Source organism: Vollenhovia emeryi, unplaced genomic scaffold (genome assembly GCF_000949405.1).
Source record: "Vollenhovia emeryi isolate VEMERY1.0 unplaced genomic scaffold, V.emery_V1.0 DF939543.1, whole genome shotgun sequence".
Lineage (NCBI taxonomy): Eukaryota > Metazoa > Arthropoda > Insecta > Hymenoptera > Formicidae > Vollenhovia > Vollenhovia emeryi.
The window spans coordinates 9,444-28,560 of NW_011966823.1; the positions used below are offsets into that span (position 1 = coordinate 9,444).

Below are 19,117 nucleotides of genomic sequence, written 5' to 3' on the forward strand. Positions count from 1 at the left end.
GAGGCACCGTGCAATTGCGTGATATTGATTATCAAGTATTGTGATTTCAGAGATTTTTCATATGTCACGCTAGGAAGGCTACATCCTTTATCGATCCACGATTACCTACAGAAGCCGCTCATCTACGAACATTGCTAGACGAGGCTCCCGTTCCGCCACCCAGGCCGCAACAAGCGTCCGTAACCGCTACTCCCGACATACCTGTGGCCTACAACGACAAAGTAGTTGCATTCCTACGTCAGCCTAATATAATGGATATTCTAAAGGAGAGGCATTCTGCACTGGGACAAAATATCGCGCTTCGAGAGAAAGTTAATACTATAAGAGTCGAAGGGACTACAGCGTTACAAAGATGGGGCCACGACGTTCCTTTAGCATTGTTGCTAAGGTAGAAAACGAATGCTCCAATGTATATTTTTTATCGCGTTATACATGTTAGGCTCAGGCCGAGAACGTTCGCTAAGCGGAAAAACCGACCACAACGCGATTTGACTTTTTAGACTCAGCCACAAGACGAAATTTATGTCGTGGCACTTGTAAACACGCTCACAATGCGTTTTGGCACATTCAAAAGGGCTATGTGTTGCGATTCTTTTCATAATCGACCAAAACACGTTCTGGCAATGTGAAAATGCCACAACGCGTTGTGGATGTTTTTTTTTTATACGTCGTGGTTGCACCAAAACGCGTCCATAATGCGTTGTGACATTTTTACATTACTAGAACGCGTTTTAGTCAGTTATGAAAAGAATCTCGCTTTGTGGTCTTTTTGAATTTGCCAAAACGCATTGTGAGTGTTTTTGATCTTTGAGCCTAACATGTATACACGTATATACGGGGTGTCCCAAATCACCTTGTAACTTGAACAGCTCTTGTCTGAAACATTTTTTTATTTACGTAATATTCACCTAATATTGTTCGAGATATTTGAAGAAAGCCGAGTAGTTTGTTCAATATTTAACTTAAGATATCTCAATAATTGTTTGTCAAAGAGAAGAATGGTACAGGTCTTGGTTTGGTCTCAAGAATCGGCTACTACAATACAGAGTTTCATTTTAACTTGAAATCTCCTTGGAATTTTCACACACAATTTGCAAAAGTTAAGGCACTATTGTAACAGCATATACTTGAGACTAAATTGAATAAAAAAAGACCTGTATTATTTTTTCCTCTGACAAAGTTTCCTCTGACAGTTATTGAAATAGCTCAAGTTAAATATTGAAAAAGCTACGAAGTCTTTGAATATCTAAAAAATACTAGGTAAATAAAAATATTTCAGACCAAAGTTGTTGAAATAAATCAATAAAACAAGCACAATGAAAAATAGAGGGTTTCATGTAAGAAATTGAATGTGACTTTTATGTGACCTACGGCTGTCCAAGGTCAAATCAATGCCACCATTCTGTTCCCTCACAACTTTTGTATGGAACATAATTCTCTAAAATGTGTAGTTTTCCAAAGAAGCGCACGCACGCACACAATAATATCGTGTTATATCATTTACAGTTTATTCGAGCAAGAAATAATGTCCTATGTACCTGGTAGTATGGGAAGATCACCGCTCGGCAGCCCGCATGCATCGCCCGGGCTGACAAGAGCTTCTGCCAGAGCTCCTGCACCGTACAGGAGAGATTTCGAAGCTAAGCTACGAACTTTTTATCGAAAGCTGGAGAGCAAAGGTTATGGGCAAGGGCCGGGCAAATTGAAGTATGTCTCGGTGTATTTATTGTATAGAGGAAAGTCCCCTTATATACTCGTATATGAGATAGGCTTCTAATATGAAATAGCGGAGTTTCTGATAAATCAATAGGCATCATCTGTTGGTTCCACCATGAATTTATTGCCCTTGGAGTGAGATCTGTTTAGTAGAAAATTGATTATTAGTTCGTGTAATCGTTGTGAAAAAGATTTGTGATTGAATTTGAACGTTAAAAACCTATCTCATATTAGGATCCTATCTCATAATAGAGAACTTTCCTTTATGTATTGTATAGTACCGGCCAAAATTATATTACTTACTTTTAGATTTTTTAAGTATAACTAATTTCAAAGTGCACAAATGAAAAATTCGAAAATCGTTATGTATTTTGTCAAAGAACCCCGCACTAATCATATAGGAAATTGGATCTCGGTTAAATTGGCTAGTTTTCACATATGTTGTAGCTTATGACCTGCTGAACAAAAAAATATAATGGGCTCAAGCTTAAATAATGGCTAGTTACCGAGCTACAGCCAGTCGAACATGGAAAATTTGGGCTCCGCGGGTCTTGTTTGGAAATACTTTGAAGCATATTAGGAAAAAATGTTTCAGACAAAAGTTGTTTGGTTCGATATATATTTGTTTGGCTCGAAATAAGACTATATTTCATCATATAGTGTCTTTGAAAAACTCTTGACATAAAAATGCGCAATGAAAAATGGGGGTATCCATTTAAGAAATTGAAATTGACCTTCATGTGACCTTCAAATGATTATCCAAGGTCAAATTAATGGCATCGTCTTGTGTCTCCCTTCAAACCAAATAACTTTTGTCTGAAACATTTTTTCCTAATGTGCTTCAAAGTATTTCCAAACGAGACCCGCGGAGCCCAAATTTTCTATGTTTGACTGGCTGTTGCCCAGTAATTATTTAAGTTTGAACCCATTACATTTTTGACTTGTTCAGCAGGTCATAAGCTACAACGTACGTGAAAACTAGCCAATTTAACCGAGATCCAATTTCCTATATGATTAGTGCGGGGTTCTTTTATTACCCTTTTCGTACAAGATGTACCTGTTATTAGAAATCTACTTAAAAATTTTGAGCACATTCGATACGCTTTGACGAAAGTTATCCTCAGAAAACCTAAAGGTGATACTTTTGGCCGGTACCATATGTGTGCGTATATGTCAAGCTTGACAGATATTCCCAGAATTGTATTTATCGAGAAATTCTTATGTTACCTGCACAGATTGCACATTAGAAGGGAACACTTGCTGGAAGATGCTTTTACGCGTATAATGGCGGCGTCAAAGAAGGATCTGCAGAAAGGAAAATTGGTAGTCATCTTCGATCACGAGGAAGGATTGGATTATGGCGGGCCGTCCCGAGAATTTTTCTTCCACTTGTCGCGCGAACTATTCAATCCATACTACGGATTGTTCGAATATTCGGCCAACGACACTTACACGGTCCAAATCTCGCCGATGTCGGCCTTCGTGGACAACTATCACGATTGGTTCAGATTCTCGGGCAGAGTTCTGGGTCTAGCATTGGTTCACCAGTACCTGCTCGACGCGTTCTTCACGAGGCCGTTTTATAAAGCTCTTTTGAGGATACCGGCGAGCTTGAGCGACTTGGAGAGCTTGGATCAAGAATTTCACCAGAGTTTAATGTGGATTAAAGAGAAAGACATAAGTATCGAGCCGTTAGAATTAACGTTTTCAGTAACGGAGGAACTTTTGGGACGAGTCGCCGAGCGCGAGTTGAAGCCAGGCGGGAGAAATATCGCGGTTACTGAGAAGAATAAAAAGGAATATCTCGAGAGAGTGGTACGCTGGCGCCTCGAGCGTGGCGTCGCGGAGCAAACGGAATCGTTGGTTCGCGGCTTCTACGAGGTGGTGGATCCGCGTTTGGTGTCCGTTTTCGATGCCCGCGAGTTGGAGCTGGTTATCGCAGGTGCGGCTGAAATCGATCTAAACGATTGGCGAACGCACACTGAATACAGGAGCGGTTATCACGATGCGCATCCAGTGGTGGAGTGGTTTTGGAGCAGCATAAGCCGATTCACCAATGAGCAACGTCTAAGATTACTGCAATTCGTTACCGGCACCTCGAGTATTCCGTACGAAGGATTCGCGGCTCTGCGTGGCTCCACAGGACCAAGGAAATTCTGTATCGAGAAATGGGGAAGACCAAATAGTCTGCCAAGGTATTTAATCTTTTTCTAATTCATTGACAATAATTGCATTAAGCATTTCGTTTTTTAAATCTCTCTTTTTAAAACGTCTGTAATAAATTCACAGTGTCTTTGTTCTATCGCCATTGTCGTTTCAGGGCTCACACATGCTTCAATCGCTTGGACCTGCCGCCTTATCCTACGCCCGAGATTTTATATGAAAAGCTGCTGTTGGCTGTGGAAGAGACAAATACCTTTGGTATAGAATAAAGCGACGAATTGAATTAGTAATTGTAAAGAATTTATACAATCGATGGAATTCTAACTATATCTGGATAGTTATCCAGGTTGCATTTTCGGCATTAAAAATAGGACAAGATTTTGTATAGGCCTAACAGTTTGTGAATTATGTGCAACATTACTAATTCAATTTAATCAAATCGGATATGGGATGTAAATAACAATCTGCAGCTTCACAATCTCTCAGAATCTCTTTCGACGTGACGTTTAATTTATTGCGTAATGAAATAGCGTAATGATTGAATATTCTCTCTTTAAACTTCGCAAATCTATGTGATTTGTTGACGTAGAAGATCACGCTTGTTAATCCAATCATTGGGTGTGTTCCCATTTCCTCTCAATACTACTGATAATATTTCCAATAGTTTCGAGCATTTAGTCTCAATGAAAAGGTGTGGATAGTTGCATTTAGAAAAAAATAACTGCTATGTTATTACAAAGGATACTAAAGGTTACATTTGGGAATGATTTTCTCAGAAGTTGAATTTAGTAATAGCGTCCGGTACTTGCGGTAGCACTGAGAGGAAATGGAAACGCCCATTATGTATACACTGAGATCTCGTAAATTCTACAATTCTTCTTGTTTCAGTTTTCCTCAAGTTAACGGAGCGAATTCCTTAATTTGTTCCTCCTTTTCCTCGCATTTTCTGTCCTGTTTTAAAAAAATAAAAAACAAACTAGACTTCCTTGCTAAACTTATAAATATTATAAATCTATAACAATTTTAACAAGAATAAATGCATTCTAGAAATTATTTCTTCAGCGTGAGCTTCTAAAAACAAAAAGATTAAATAAATTAATTTAAATGCGAAGAAGGCATATGCTGTTGCTATTATTGTTGCTACCATCAAATTACCATCCAACATTACTCTATCTCTGCTACTGTTAATAATCATGTATTAGTGATATTGCTACTATTACTACCACTACTACTGATAGTGATATTGCTGCTGCTACTACTACGATTCCAATTATTACTATTATTTCCACCATTGTCATTAATATTGTGATATATTATTTTAACATCATTATTATTACTACTTTTGACCTCAATGGAATTCAAAAGACAATACCATCAGGATCACATACTTTGGCTTGATAGCTCCGCTAATTTTCTATTGTACACCTGTACATTTTCATATGTATAATATCTTTCAATATCTTTATTCCGAGGTATATCGAGATCCAAGTGTACCGTTGGTTAAAACATTTAGTTGTGGCCGTGACCGGTGTTTCTAGTCCACGAGCTGGAAATTCACATGCAGCTGCCTTTTAATGTATCTTAACATTCCGAGAATTCTTGTTAGTTACACCTATTTAAAAGAGTTTATAGAGCAAGATTGTTAAAGCAGGGGATAAATATCACACTTCTGTAAGTTAGCGATTTTTTAAAAGTTCATTAAAGAAGCACCTTTACCTTACATCTACTTTTTATCGCTTAGTCATAATAATATAATGTATAGATCTTTTGAAAAACTTTGCACATAGTATAAAAGATACTAAGGGATAATTGATACACGAGAAATAGAGACTTATTACGATACCTTTTTATTGAGCAAGTATGTTATTATTTATTATAAATTGCTATATGTATATATGGCAAAACTTGTGTATTTGTACAGCTACTCGTATAATTGTTATAATATCATATAATTGTATATAAGCGATAAATAAAATGCAACGAACATAAAAACAGTATTTGTAACGAACAATTCTACTTAATTAATATAAGTTTATTTACATTAATTATTTTAAACAATTTATTTTATGATTATCAGTTATGAAGTGAACACAGTGAATACAGTTACGCACTCCATTAACTGTATTTAGTTAACTGCTATTTATCTCTTGAATAACGCACACAGTAACATAACATTTTAAAGTTGTTATTAATATTAAAATAACATAACATTTTAAAGTTGTTTTTAATATTAAAATATATTCTTGTCCACTCTTGTCTATAATACGATCAAGATGTTCCTGTAAATTCAATATTTAAATGTGCTTTATTACATGCGTATTTCTATTTTAGATTATACAGGGTGTCTCATTGTAAATAATCCACGCAGATATCTCCAAAAATATGTAAGATACGGAGAAACGTTTCAAACAAAAGTTGTTTGGTTCGAAGGGGGACATAAAATGGTGCCATTAGTTTGACCTTGACGAGTTGCTTGAAGGTCACCTTCAATTTTTTTAAATGAAACCCTCTATTGTTTATTATACTATCTTATTCTACTAATTAACGTGAACAACTTTTGTCCAAAACATTTTTTGATTTACCTAACACTTTTTGAGATATTCAAGAGAAAATTTATAACTTTTTCAATGTTTAGCTTAAGATATCTCGATAACTGTTTGTCGGAGGGGAAAGTAGTACATGACCTTTTTACTTGATTTGGTCTCAGGAATATGCTGTTGCAACATTGCTCTAATTATTGAAAATTTTTGTGTATGTAAATTTTTGTGTATATTACAATACTTTAAAATATTTGTATTTAGTACATTTATCTCTTTTTTTTCAGACAATTGAACACTAATGATTTTTTACTACCTCAATCATTGGATATCATTTCCTTAAACTGGATGTTGCGGCTTTGTTTTTAATTTAAGATTCTTAATGTCAGTTCGAAAAAGACATTTCTGTCGCATTTGATTCTCAAGGATATTCTCCAACTTTACTATATCACTTTTGTATTTCTCTTCCAGTTGCAACATTTCTTCCTGCAACAGCGAAAATATCAGTAAAGGTGAGATAAAATATTTGCCAGATACAAACGTGATTTACTCGTACATCTGACATAATGCATTGCTTGGATAATTTCTGAAGTTTTGTTTGCTCTTCCACTAAAACTGTTAAAAAGCTCAGCTTTTGCGTATGTTCCCGAATCAACTTGTTAAATATGACTAATTCCTGTGCGTAATTTTCTTTAACATCTGTAATAAAAATATAAATATATATGAAATTAAAATAGATTATTATATCATAGCACACATAGCTTACGCTTGATTCGTCTAGTGAAATACATCGTTGTCTCGCTCAAGTTGGCTTTAATATCAAATACTAATCGCCGAAGTATCGTCTCGTATAAATTATTTAAGGATATATTCTGGCCAAATTTATTCATTATTTTCAACTTAATCTCGTCTTTCAAATTTTTATTATTGACACGCATGTGCTTGCAATCGAATTTAATTCGCTGAAGATGCATTCGGGCATGTCTGCAACATGTTTCGTTATAAAATCCATAAGATTTTTCAATATTAGTTTAATATATTTTAATGACTCGCTGCGTAAAATTTTACGTACTTGTGTTTAGCATGCAATTCAAGTGTTTCCTCGTGTAACTCTTGTATTCGAGCGTATAATTTAGATAATTTTTTCTTATCAAACATTACGCAATCGTGCACCTTCGATGGAATATGTGACTCTTGAAAGTACTGCAGCTGATGTAATTTTATTAACACCGTGACATCCACGTCGTTTAATTTTCGCTGTTTCTTAAGCTATTGAACGGAGCAAATGATTATGATTGATCAACTGATTGATTAACTTGAAGCAAATAATTTTTAATAGACGCATCAAGTATGGAATACCATAAACATTTGTAGATCGTTTTCGTTCTTCTTCAAACTGCTCTCTATAATTTTCAGTTTCTTCGTATGAATTTGAATCTCCTTATGAAGGGCTTCCATAACTCGTTGCACATCTCTGATTTCGTGTTCGCATGCGTATCGCTTTTCTCTAATCGTAAATGCTAAATCATATAACGTTTTATCACATCCCGGTGGACATACGCTTTCATCGAGATAAATTAACTCGGCTTCTCCATTGTCGACATCGTCCGTTTCATCCGAATCCGTCTCGGTCGTTGTTGTAGTGGTCTCTGGAACAATAAATGTCAAGTATACTTCAGCCATATGTCGATAGCGATACATTTTTTTCAAATCCAAGCAGTTGGACCCCACTCTTCTTGCAAAATGTTCTTATTACCATCTTCTTCCTTCGTTACTTTATACTTCTTCCTCAATATTTTACGTAAGAAACGACGGAACTTGTTGTCATTTATTTTATACATGTATTCGGAAAGGATGTCTTTAATCTGATTACGTAATTTGATAATTTCCTTGGCTTTAATATCAATCTTGTCGGTTGCTGCATGTATCTGAAAATATCAATTATTATACAGGGTGCTCCCGGGTTAAATGGCCAAACTTGAAAGATGTATTTAGGACCTCAAAGCAAGAAAAAATTTCCTCCGGAAATATGCTCGTAAACGTTCCGTTCAAGAGACATTGACGTCTGAAGTTATGAACTTTTAGGAATGAATAATTTCGAAATATGACTATTTCTTTGCTTCAGAATTCCTGGTCTGGTAAATATGGCTTCATCTGTCCATAAAATGTTTTGCGAGAATTGTAAATCATAATTTGTTTGATTTAAAAACCAATCGCAAAACATACAGTACGACGGAACTTTGTTTATGAAATCGAAGGTCATTGATAGGCTTTCATTTGCATGGTAAACAAAGCGTCGTATCATCGTACTTAGTTCGTTGAATGCTTTCGTCGAATAAACTGGTATGAAGTGCCTGTTAATGATCTTCAATCATTAAAACGGAGGATAGTGCAGGCGTGTAACGAAATTACAGACGCACAATGTCAGTCAGCCACTCATTCTGTCATCGATAGGTGCAATGCATGTCTCCAAGCTGGAGGCTATCATTTTGAACAAAGCGTTTAATAATTAAATTTTTATTATTAAAAAGCAATAGAGAGGATAAATCTAAATTATTTCGAAATTATTCATTCCTAACAGTTCATAACTTCAGAAGTCAATGTCTCGTGAACGGAACGTTTACGGGCATATTTCCAGAGGAAAAGTTTCCTTGCTTTGAGGTCCTAAATACATCTTTCAAGTTTGGCCATTTAATCCGGGAGCACCCTGTATATTACGTCTTCTTTTATGCGATTGATATAAAAATAGAAAAATTAGTAAAGTATATTAACTAACTTTCTGCCTCACCGCTGCCACCTCTTCCGAGCTACGATTAACTTGGTCGTGCAGCACATTCTCCATTGTCTCGTACTCTTTCAAGATAATATATTCCTGACGGAGCGTCAACAGAAATAAATTAAGATTGACGTTCTCGGCAACGATGTCCAATCTATCGCGCTCCAATATGCCCAATTTCTTGTCTAAATTTTCGCAGCTGGTTTGCACGTGTCGCAGCATGCAATCCTGTTCGTATATCTTGCGTAGCACACGAGAGGATTTCAGTTCTCGTTCCCACGGACTCTCGGTGTTGTCGCTCAAATAAAGTGACTTCATATTATCTTGGACAGCAGGTGGAACTTTTATTTTTCTTTCTGTAATGGGAAATAACGCGAACGGTCTACCAGAAATTTTTGCGTTTTCTGGAAATTTTTCATCAAGTAGCAGCACCTCGTATTCTTCATCTGAACAACGAGGTGTTTGCACCGGTAAAACTGTCGTCCGTCTTTGCCTATCTGCCTTCAATGTATATTCCTCGATCTATACGTGTGCAAAAATTAAAGCATACTCTTCAGAATACAACTTAAACACAGTTTACCTTTTTTTTCTTACTTTGTCAGTAAAATGTAAATAAAGGAAAGTCCTCTATTATGAGATAGATATTCTAACGTGAGCTAGTAGGTTTTTAACGTCCAAATTCGATCACAAATCTTTTTTCGCAACGATTACACGATCTAACAATGAATTTTCTACTAAACAGATTTTACTCCAAGGGAAATAAATTCACGACGGAGCCAACAGATGATGTCTATTAATTTAGCGAAAACTTCACCATCTCGTATTAGGAGCCTATCTCATAATAGGGGACTTTTCTTTGTTAAAGCGCACCGTTATTTTCTTCTCGGGAAATTCTATATTGACATTTAACGCAGGAACAACTGGCAAAGGTTTCACACTTTTTAACGGTATCTCGGCGTGAATTTTTTTGAGGGATTTTATTGACTGTAGAACTTCCGCGTGTAAATGTTCCTTTTCCGTTCTCACAGCTGTCAGTTTTGTGTTAAAAGCTTCTTGCTGATAATAAAGCTGCAGAGATCATCAAAAGCCTCTTGTAAATGGTAAAACTTGTGGCATAGAAAATAGTGAATCATAACCAAGAGTAAATAAGTGATTTAAAATGTTTCTTCAATCTGCCGAACCTTTTTTCGGCTATTTAACAGTTCCTTATATTTTGAAGAGAGAGTATCTCGTTCTTCCGACAATAAATTGTAAGACGAAGATGTTTTTAATTTATAATCACCGATGGTTCTTTTCGCTTCCTCTATGGCTAGTACATCGTGCATATGAGTGATAGATATATCCGGTTTCTCGTTGTATATAATTTGCCACTGAATAAAATAAATCCGTGTTTAAAATTGCAATAATTATAGTGCGCACACTTGATTTTATACTACAGTATTTGTAAGTTATACTAACTTCCTTTTCGCGTTGTTCCAGTTTTGTCTTTCTCAAGTGATATTTACGTAACATTTGATTTAACTGAATTGCCAGGCTGCTGTCGATGTCTTCGTAATTTATACCTTGTAAGAAATCCGTAATTGGTCTCGTTTTCGCTACCTCAATTTTCTCGTCCGTTTCCGCTTTATCTTCTTCTTCTTCTTCTTGCTTCTCCTCGCAATGTTGCACTTCATCATCCATTATACTATTCGTAGACGAAGATATGCTTTAGACTACACGAGTTGCTCATATAAATAAAATATTTGAGCACACGAATTACCTGTTTCCATTTGCTTCTTTCTCGGACACGTGCGTATGTTTTGTCGTGTTAATATGCGGCAAAGTAACGTCAATGTCCAAGACGCGTTGGCGCAAAGAATATACGACGCAATCTGGTTTCCTGTGTCAGTACGGATATGAAGTCATTCATATTGAAATTTTTAAGGTAGTTCTTACTCACGATATTTTGCAGACGACAAATGGTAAGCACGTAACCGGTTGAACAAAGTGATCTAGAAGCTTTTGTAATCCAAGCTCGCTCTTCTCCACTTTGAACGCTAATTTCTCGCGTATCGCAGCCATTTCCGTATCTAACTCTTTGTTTAGGTCAGCTGTAATTCTAGGATCTAGCTCCAATTCTTTGTAAGTTATTTGATGAGACTTCGGTAGCGCGTTATTCCTGTGTAAAAGTACGAATTAATACGACACCTTACTGGACATTGCTTAACGATTGTATTACGATATATTCAGAGTTATCTAAACCTTTCCACAATCTTGCTATATTCCTCGCTTAATTTCAGCAACAACTCCAAAGTCTGTTGTTTACTCTGCTTTGCTGCAGTTGCAATTCTATCATATTCAGCTTGCTGAATCGTCTCTTCCAGACTTACATAATCAAGTTCCTCAATGTCTTCGATACTAGTATGCGGCTGTATCATCACATCAAGAATTTATTCGTACATTCGCGAGAGATTAAATCAGTATATCAACTTCAAATAGGGATTGTACAGAATACTAATAAGCATCAAAACATTTAACTCGTTTATCGATTTAAAAATATGTTGAGTGAGGCTTATTGTCGCCAGTGGTAGCTTAACACGAGGAAGTTTCTTCAAAAAATTCGACCAAACTGGCATAAAAGATATATATTTAAATCACAACGTTTCGACCTCTTATCAGGTCCTGTTCAAGTACAATCTAATGTTGACTGAACAACGGGATGAGTATATGAGTTTGTGACAGCAAATTTATATCGTCAAATGTGTCTCGGTAGTCAGTAAAATTTGGAGGAAAATGTTGGAAAATTGAAAGGAAAAATTGAAAAATATTTAACATCGCTACAAAATTTTACTGACTACCGAGACACATTTGACGATATGAATTTGCTGTCACAAACTCATGTACTCATCCTGTTTCGGCATAAAATTAAATTGTTCAGTCAACATTAGATTGTACTTGAAAAGGACCTGATAAGAGGTCGAAACGTTGTAATTTAAATATATATCTTTTATGCCAGTTTGGTCGAATTTTTTGAAGAAACTTCCTCGTGTTAAAAATATGGTATTTACTGTTCCACCAAAGAACTACGTTTAAAACTGAAAAGTAATCGGTGCGCAGAACGTGTTAGAAATGGTATATAAAATTCACACATTAAACCACTGGGCTATCTACACACTCGAACCCCATTCGCTTTCTTAATTCTTATTGATTTATGTCATATGGGTCCATGATTTAATTTTTATCAGGCATTAAGACAAACTTATATAATTCCGTGTTTTAACGTGTGGTACGTATTCCTTTTCTCATATAAGTCGTTTGTATTTTTTCGCCGAATTCACGTGGAAATATTTTTATTTTAGTTGTATTTCTTTACACTAAGAATAATCCGGAGTGGATCGAAACATTTAAATTTTACATTTTACCATTAAATTGTCTGCGACTATTTTAAAGATAACTTGCACTGGTCTTTTCCACCCTTGGCTGGTTTTAATTTTTATTATTAACTGTTCAAATGTTTTGAAATGTGATTAATAAAGGTGCGCACCAGAGACAAAATCTCTTTGGTCTTTTCAAATTCAACTTTTTCGGGCGGCGTGTTGTCGTTTATTTCGTAAGAAAATAAATTCCCGTCGTATCCGCATGTGAACAGTATCCTTTGGTCGCGACTGAGGATCATTTTTGGGATGTAACCGTTACAATTATCGTGCATCGGAAGTGTCCAGTAGTCTGAGAGATCCGTATAATTTTCGAGTTTCCATCTGCAAACCCGTATTTGTCCATCTTCCATTCCCAGAAACAAGTACTTTCTTCCTTTACTAGGTAACATGGGACGAAGAGATACCGTAAGGGCAAGAGTACTTTTTGTATAAAATATGCATGACAATTAATTTTATCTACGCTTACTAGAAGAGGCAGCTTCGTATTTCTGCGTCCTCCGCGTCATGTATTACAGTACTTTTAAAAGGCTCCTTCCCGACGGTCTCAGTACTTTCCGGACTTGGATATTCGTACATATATCCCGCATCAAATCCTGCCATCGACAACCAAATAGTATCGCGATCAATATATTGCGCTAGTAATATCTTATTTGGTATTTTTGGCACATATATTTCTGGTAATGGCTCTTCCTCTTCTATACCTGTTGTAATTAATTTTTCACTTTAGCTCTATCTTTGTTTTCACTATTTTAAATTGTATAATAAAGTTAGAACAATACACTATCGTTTCAGAGAGATGAAAAAATGTGTAATACAATGACCGAAAAATGCCTCTTCGTTAATTTCTAGTCCGGGACTTTCAGCTATTAATTGCTCTATCTCTTGACGTTTCTTCGCTATCTTTTCTTTCTTCTCTTTTTCTCGTTGCAAGCGTATTAATTCTCTTCGAATGGCAGATTTTACTGAATGAAATTTGAATGCTTTCGGTCGACACTGTACGAGTTCATACGAAGCAGTGGTGTAGGGTTGAGGTGTGCTTGGTAATACAACTTCTACGCAATCACCTTGCGAACATCCAATTAATAATGTCGTTTCCTGTAAAATGAAATGAAATTAAGAACGATTACGAATACGTTTAGTGTAAATCGTAAAATGTATTATTTACACATTGCGGCTTCCACGTAAAACACGTGACTCCCGATGGTACTGCGATGAACCCGATTGCTGTAACGATGGGAAACATTTCGGTCACTGTAATGGTGAAAATAAACACAGTTGAATCTTCACTACCAGTCACCAGTAATCTGAAATATTCTTCCGTAGAGATTATTCTCGTAACTGAATATGCAATAAATATTAAGATAATTATAATCGATAATAATATCTAATGAAAGATATAAGATTGTTAAGATCATTAACATCATTAGAGAGTGTTTTTCTGTACCTGCACGATGGATTTAGAGACATCGCGGTTATTGCCATTTTGTGTGGTTTTATGACTTGAATCAGCCTGACATAATCCCCTTTTACATTGTCATTGGCATCGGCTACCGATATCGCTACAACAATTATACGAATAACACCACTTTCGAAACCACAAGCGAGTGTCGAGCCTGTTGCTTCAATCTTGCAAGTATATGAAAGAAATTTATATGTTAAAAAAATTTTATATAAAGATACTTAAGTGTGTAGAGAAAATAAGATTTTTTTACGGGATTGCGTAATAAAATTAGCGATAAAGTATCAGAAAACGTATTATCATTACTTCAACAAACATAATTTCACATGTTAATAATTATTCGTACATATGTTGCAATTAATTATATAATATTAAAAGAATGTTTAAACAAAATAGATACAATAACACTAATTTACCCGGCATGGGAACCAGACGACTTGACTACCAATGTCGTTAAATTTGTGCACCAGAATTAACTTTTTCTTTAGGTAATTATAAATGCACAGCTGCCCAGCTTTACTAAGGGTAGCTATAAAAGGACCCCACGTTGAGTTATCCATATCGACTACAGCTCCTGCATGACATGTAAATATTTTTTGTGGTGGCTCTGCTTTTAAGGTATGTAAATCTATTAGCCAAATTCCACCATTTCCATCCTTAAAAACAAAAAGATATTGTTTTATGACCGCACAAGTGATTTCTTTTCCTTAAATTCACTTTATATTAAACTCGTTAAGACCGAAATCTACAGGTTTTAAATATTTAATGTTACAATGGAAATTTATTACTTACTTGAGCATACCAGAATGTACTTTCTGGATTGTCTGATTCCTGCTTACATATACACATTAACATCGAACCATTTGTTCCATCAGTTTCAATGATGTGATACTCATAGATAGGTTGAATCTCTAGGAAACGCTCCCCATTGTGAGAATATGCTTGATCTATAGTTTCATAGAACCAAATTCGAATCCATCCATCCATACCTATAATTTATTTGTAAAAATTCAGTATTGGAATTTTTTCCTCGATTATAAACGATTAGTCAAATCTACATCAATTCGATGCATCAATATCGCATACCGGTTGATATTTTTGTCATCTTTGACCTCGTCATAATTTTTTACGTTAATTGAGCAATTACGAATATTTCTATAAAATTTTTATATCATTTCTTTCTTTGTCAATGTCCCTCTACATCGAATACATAATACGTATTATATTGTACTTTCCGACTTGATTTAATGTACAGTTATAAAGCAATAGAAATCTTACAAAGATACTTGCAATTGCTATATTAATATTATACGTATTATGTAAAAACAATTACAATAAGGTTGAAAATGACAGATATCAATCAATATTTAACATCAACTATTTATCAATAAATTGATATTGATTCGACCAATTATTTCTAGCTGGGTCTTATTTTCAAGTCTATTTTTTCAAATTAAAGACTAATTATATTTTGGTAAAAACAAATACTGAAAAAAATTCTAATTTGAAAATTTCTGCCACATTTTTAATAAATTAATGTTTCAATGTCACGTAATAATTTATAAGAAGTTATTGGTCTTATATTGCATTTATTGTATTTTATAAATAAATATATTTTCATTAATATTTGACATAACACAAGTGTATAAAAAATATGGTACAAAAAATATAATATAGAAACATATAATATAGAAAAAATTTTTACCAACTGATATAAGCTCTCCATTTATATACTCAAATTGTGTGATCGCTTTAGTATGACACGGCTGTCGATTTTTTCGACATATTTCAAGAGTAATTAAACCTCCTTCCCACAGTAAAATGTTTCCCCATTCGCAGCTTGATACAACCTAAAAACAGTATAATTCTAAATAAATCGAAATTGAATAAGAGTAAATCTGAACTGGTTAAGAAATCAGGTATACATTACTAACCAAAAGTTTCAGACCACGTGTAAATTTAAAAATATTCTAGTGAAACGCTACTTCATAGTCCGATTCAAGTTTTACTCAATTTTTTCTTTATGTGAAAATAAATAGACATTATATTTGTGGTTAACGTGTAGCATTATTTAATTTCGAGAAAGTGGACTAATGATTATAAAACCTTTTTTTCAAAATCGTATACTATTGTAGAAAATTTTTCTGTATGAATAAATAAATAAGTTTATCGCTAGACGTATAAATTGCCGGCCAAAAGTATAGGACCATTAATTGAAAATGTCTACTGTAGGACATAAAATCAAACTTTTGGCTAATAACCGCTTGGGAAAATATACAATACCTTAGAAAACCTTAATATTTTACTTTAGAAAAATAAGAAATATAAAAAGTAAATTTGGACACTTAATTTTAACTTTTATTTAAGGTAAACCTAAAACTTACTTTAATAATTTAAAAGAAAACTTTAAGAATTATGAAAAGTATGTGATATTATTTATAATACTGCATGCGGTTTTCTTACGAGAAAGTGCTATGCCGCGCGGCACTCTAGCGGAAACTTCGACAGGCTTGGCTATCTAAAAATTACTTCAAGTGTCCAAAATTATTCTAACATTTCTTAGGTAAACTTTTAACTTCTTTCGTAAACTTTAAGTAAGCTCTTAGATTTGAAAGATTACTTTAAAAAATTTTAATTTCGTTTAAAGTAAATCTTTCCAAGGGACGTATCTGAGCAATACTTACCTTTCCGTCTGGCATGATATATACACCCAGGATGTCAGAGATCTCTGTCTGACCAAATCTACCAATTTCGCCTTTTAATTTAAGCCCGGTGAACGTCTCGGAGATTTTCCAGAATTTTATATGTCCCGAGCCACTTGTCGCTAAATATCCAGATAACGACGGGGATATTGTCACATTGTAAACATCCCGATTGTAAGATTTACACTTCAATGTTACTTCAGATTTCTGCCAGTCCCAAAGGGTAAGTGTGTAATCTGGTTCTCCTCCTTGCGACACCAGCAATGAACCATTTGTGCTGCAAAAATGTGTAAAATACGTAAATCTAGTACTCGAAACATATAATACAACGTGCAATAAATGCGAATCTTTTATAAGATACCTGTATACTAAATGACAGTAGGACTTCATTGTGCCATTATGTAAAATTGTCACGATCTCCATTGAAGGCCATTTATAAATTATTATAGGAGGTTTAATACCATTTTCGCCAACAGCAATATGGTCACACGTTGGATTTTTCTAGAAAAACAGAATAATAATACCGTGAGACATCGTATTGCACGTTTTCCACATCAAAATTATATTATTTGAGAAAAATGTACTAAAATGTAACGAAAGACTTAATTTTCTTATTTATATCTCATCTTTGCTTTGCCAAGATTCTTTTATTTGCATACAATGTATGTTCTCTAAGCAAATGTGACTACATTATAATAGATATAAATAAAGAATACCGTCACATGTCCAATTCCACCACCTGTGTATCCTCTTCTAAACCACAGCTCGTTTGTTGCGGTGTTCAAGAAATGTAGAATATTACCAGACACGAAAATGACGATATTTGGTTTTACCACGCAAAGATTAAAATACCTCTGACAATCGTATGAAAATGAATGACTGATATTATCTAAGGAGCATATATGAATTTTCAATTACGAGCTCTTCATACTGCCCAACCTTATTTAAATTCTTTGAAAGCTTCAGAAAACTTCAAATTTTATTCTATAAAATTAACTACTCCAGAAGAACTAACAATGCCTAAAAATTCAAAGAAAGAAAGGAAGGAACAACAATAAAGTTTTCGAGAAACGAAATTAACGTGGGAAGCTCGATGAAGAATAAGAGAAACTCTGCTTTTAATTTTTGCCAGGTTCACTCCGTGATATTTCGTAGAGTATTCATATACGATTCACGTTATCGCGGTACCGGCAAACATTTACGCGGCTCGAAAAGAACAAGGAAATTCAGCGAGTCCCTTTACGATGATATAATAAGAAAAGGATACTGAAACTGTAAAATGTTGATGGGCACGGTCCCATTCGGCACGCGTCTTGCCCCGGATATATATTTATTCGAGTCGTAGAATCTCTCCTGTACTCCGCCATCAATTCTTCCTACTTCTCGCTGTCCCCCGTCGCTTTCCTGTGACTTGTCCTCCGACATCTCGTTTTATCGTTATAAATGTACGTTCGTTTATATTGACATCCAACGAAAGTACGAGCCCAGTTTTACTTACAGATAGAAATCGACTTCAAGGAGAATAATTAAAGTTTCCATAGATACGTCACTTTTGTTTACTCGATACGTCAAATGGAAATATATGTGCACAACTTTTATGTTACAGTTTTTTAATATGTTACAGTTTCGTAATAAGTTCTAGTTATTTAACATCCACACGACTTCTACTCCAAAATTGAAAATTACGAATACAGGGTGTCTATGAATACTTGGGATTTTTTTGGTATAGATACAGCGGACCAAACTGAGTCGAAAAGTTATCTACCATTTTGTAATTTTCGCAACAGTTAACGAATTATTAATTATAAAAAATTGCCGTCTTTGCCTGGCCCACCCATGGACGTAATGAATATATGGACGGAACGTTAGCTCAGCGGGGAGTCAGATTCGCGGTAAGGGGGGCATTTGTGGCATTTCCGGCGAGTTCGTGCTAATTCGGTGCTATTCGCTGATTTGAACTTATACGCGCATAACCATAACCAAGTAATGTACGTGCAGGGACGCAGAGATGTTGAAAAAGTACTTTATAAAAGTAACTCGTTACGGTTATCGTTATTTTACTAACTCGTTACCGTTATCATTACTTAAAAAGAGAGTAACGAGTCATTACAATATTCGTTACTTTTTATATACAAAACGAACTTTAAGTACAATCTATTTTTAATACAAGATCAAATTAAACATTGAACATTTTTAAACATATCATTTTACATTAAAGTAACAAAAACAAAATTATTTTGATAGTAATATTGTTATTTTTATAAAGTGTAAACTTACTGAATGCTGTTACACGTTTTCCTAAATTCGAAAAAATTAACAATAAAACTAATAGTTAAATTCATTACACA

At 34.8% G+C, this 19,117-nt stretch overlaps 2 protein-coding genes across 6 annotated transcripts in view; one reads left to right on the top strand and one right to left on the bottom strand.

The window, feature by feature from the left end:
• LOC105557257 (E3 ubiquitin-protein ligase HECW2) overlaps window positions 1–5,871 on the top strand; it is a 15,214-nt gene extending 9,343 nt beyond the window's left edge. Inside the window, exons 7-10 of one of the 2 annotated variants that reach the window (XM_012004442.1) lie at window positions 51–388; window positions 1,507–1,707; window positions 2,952–3,911; window positions 4,037–5,871. In XM_012004442.1, coding sequence (XP_011859832.1) covers window positions 51–388; window positions 1,507–1,707; window positions 2,952–3,911; window positions 4,037–4,148 — 1,611 coding nt within the window. In that variant the 3' untranslated portion in view covers window positions 4,149–5,871. The remainder of the gene's footprint in view (window positions 1–50; window positions 389–1,506; window positions 1,708–2,951; window positions 3,912–4,036) is intronic. The other variant, XM_012004443.1, reaches the window with a different exon arrangement.
• A 61-nt stretch (window positions 5,872–5,932) lies between these two features.
• On the bottom strand, window positions 5,933–18,598 carry LOC105557260. 4 transcript variants are annotated; one of them, XM_012004447.1, is made up of 25 exons: window positions 18,037–18,598; window positions 17,486–17,648; window positions 16,752–17,270; window positions 15,773–15,917; window positions 14,860–15,056; window positions 14,484–14,723; window positions 14,053–14,234; window positions 13,774–13,912; window positions 13,424–13,703; window positions 13,075–13,309; window positions 12,716–12,986; window positions 11,434–11,600; window positions 11,132–11,350; window positions 10,952–11,071; window positions 10,651–10,876; window positions 10,374–10,562; window positions 10,063–10,260; window positions 9,193–9,714; window positions 8,173–8,344; window positions 7,776–8,065; window positions 7,489–7,685; window positions 7,183–7,400; window positions 6,973–7,115; window positions 6,733–6,902; window positions 5,933–6,158 (listed from the first exon to the last, which is right to left on the bottom strand). In XM_012004447.1, the coding sequence occupies exons 1-24, from the start codon at window positions 18,192–18,194 to the stop codon at window positions 6,756–6,758; spliced, it is 5,337 nt and encodes a 1,778-aa protein (XP_011859837.1). In that variant the 5' UTR covers window positions 18,195–18,598; the 3' UTR covers window positions 5,933–6,158; window positions 6,733–6,755. The 4 variants fall into 4 exon arrangements, with proteins under 4 accessions (XP_011859837.1, XP_011859840.1, XP_011859838.1 ...); XM_012004450.1 differs by lacking the exon at window positions 5,933–6,158 and having other exon boundaries at window positions 6,657–6,902; window positions 16,752–17,046; window positions 17,131–17,270; XM_012004448.1 differs by lacking the exon at window positions 5,933–6,158 and having other exon boundaries at window positions 6,657–6,902; window positions 13,430–13,703.
• Window positions 18,599–19,117: the final 519 nt, after the last annotated feature.

Bases quoted from the DNA above. Each gene is read 5' to 3' on its own strand.
- LOC105557260 (XM_012004447.1), bottom strand. From the start codon at position 18,194: ATGTCGGAGGACAAGTCACAGGAAAGCGACGGGGGACAGCGAGAAGTA. The intron at 10,877-10,951 runs GTAATTCGTGTG...GTCTACGAATAG, and splicing joins AAAGAAGCAAATGGAAACAG to TATAATGGATGATGAAGTGC. The intron at 6,903-6,972 runs GTACGAGTAAAT...TCGCTGTTGCAG, and splicing joins AGCAATGCATTATGTCAGAT to GAAGAAATGTTGCAACTGGA.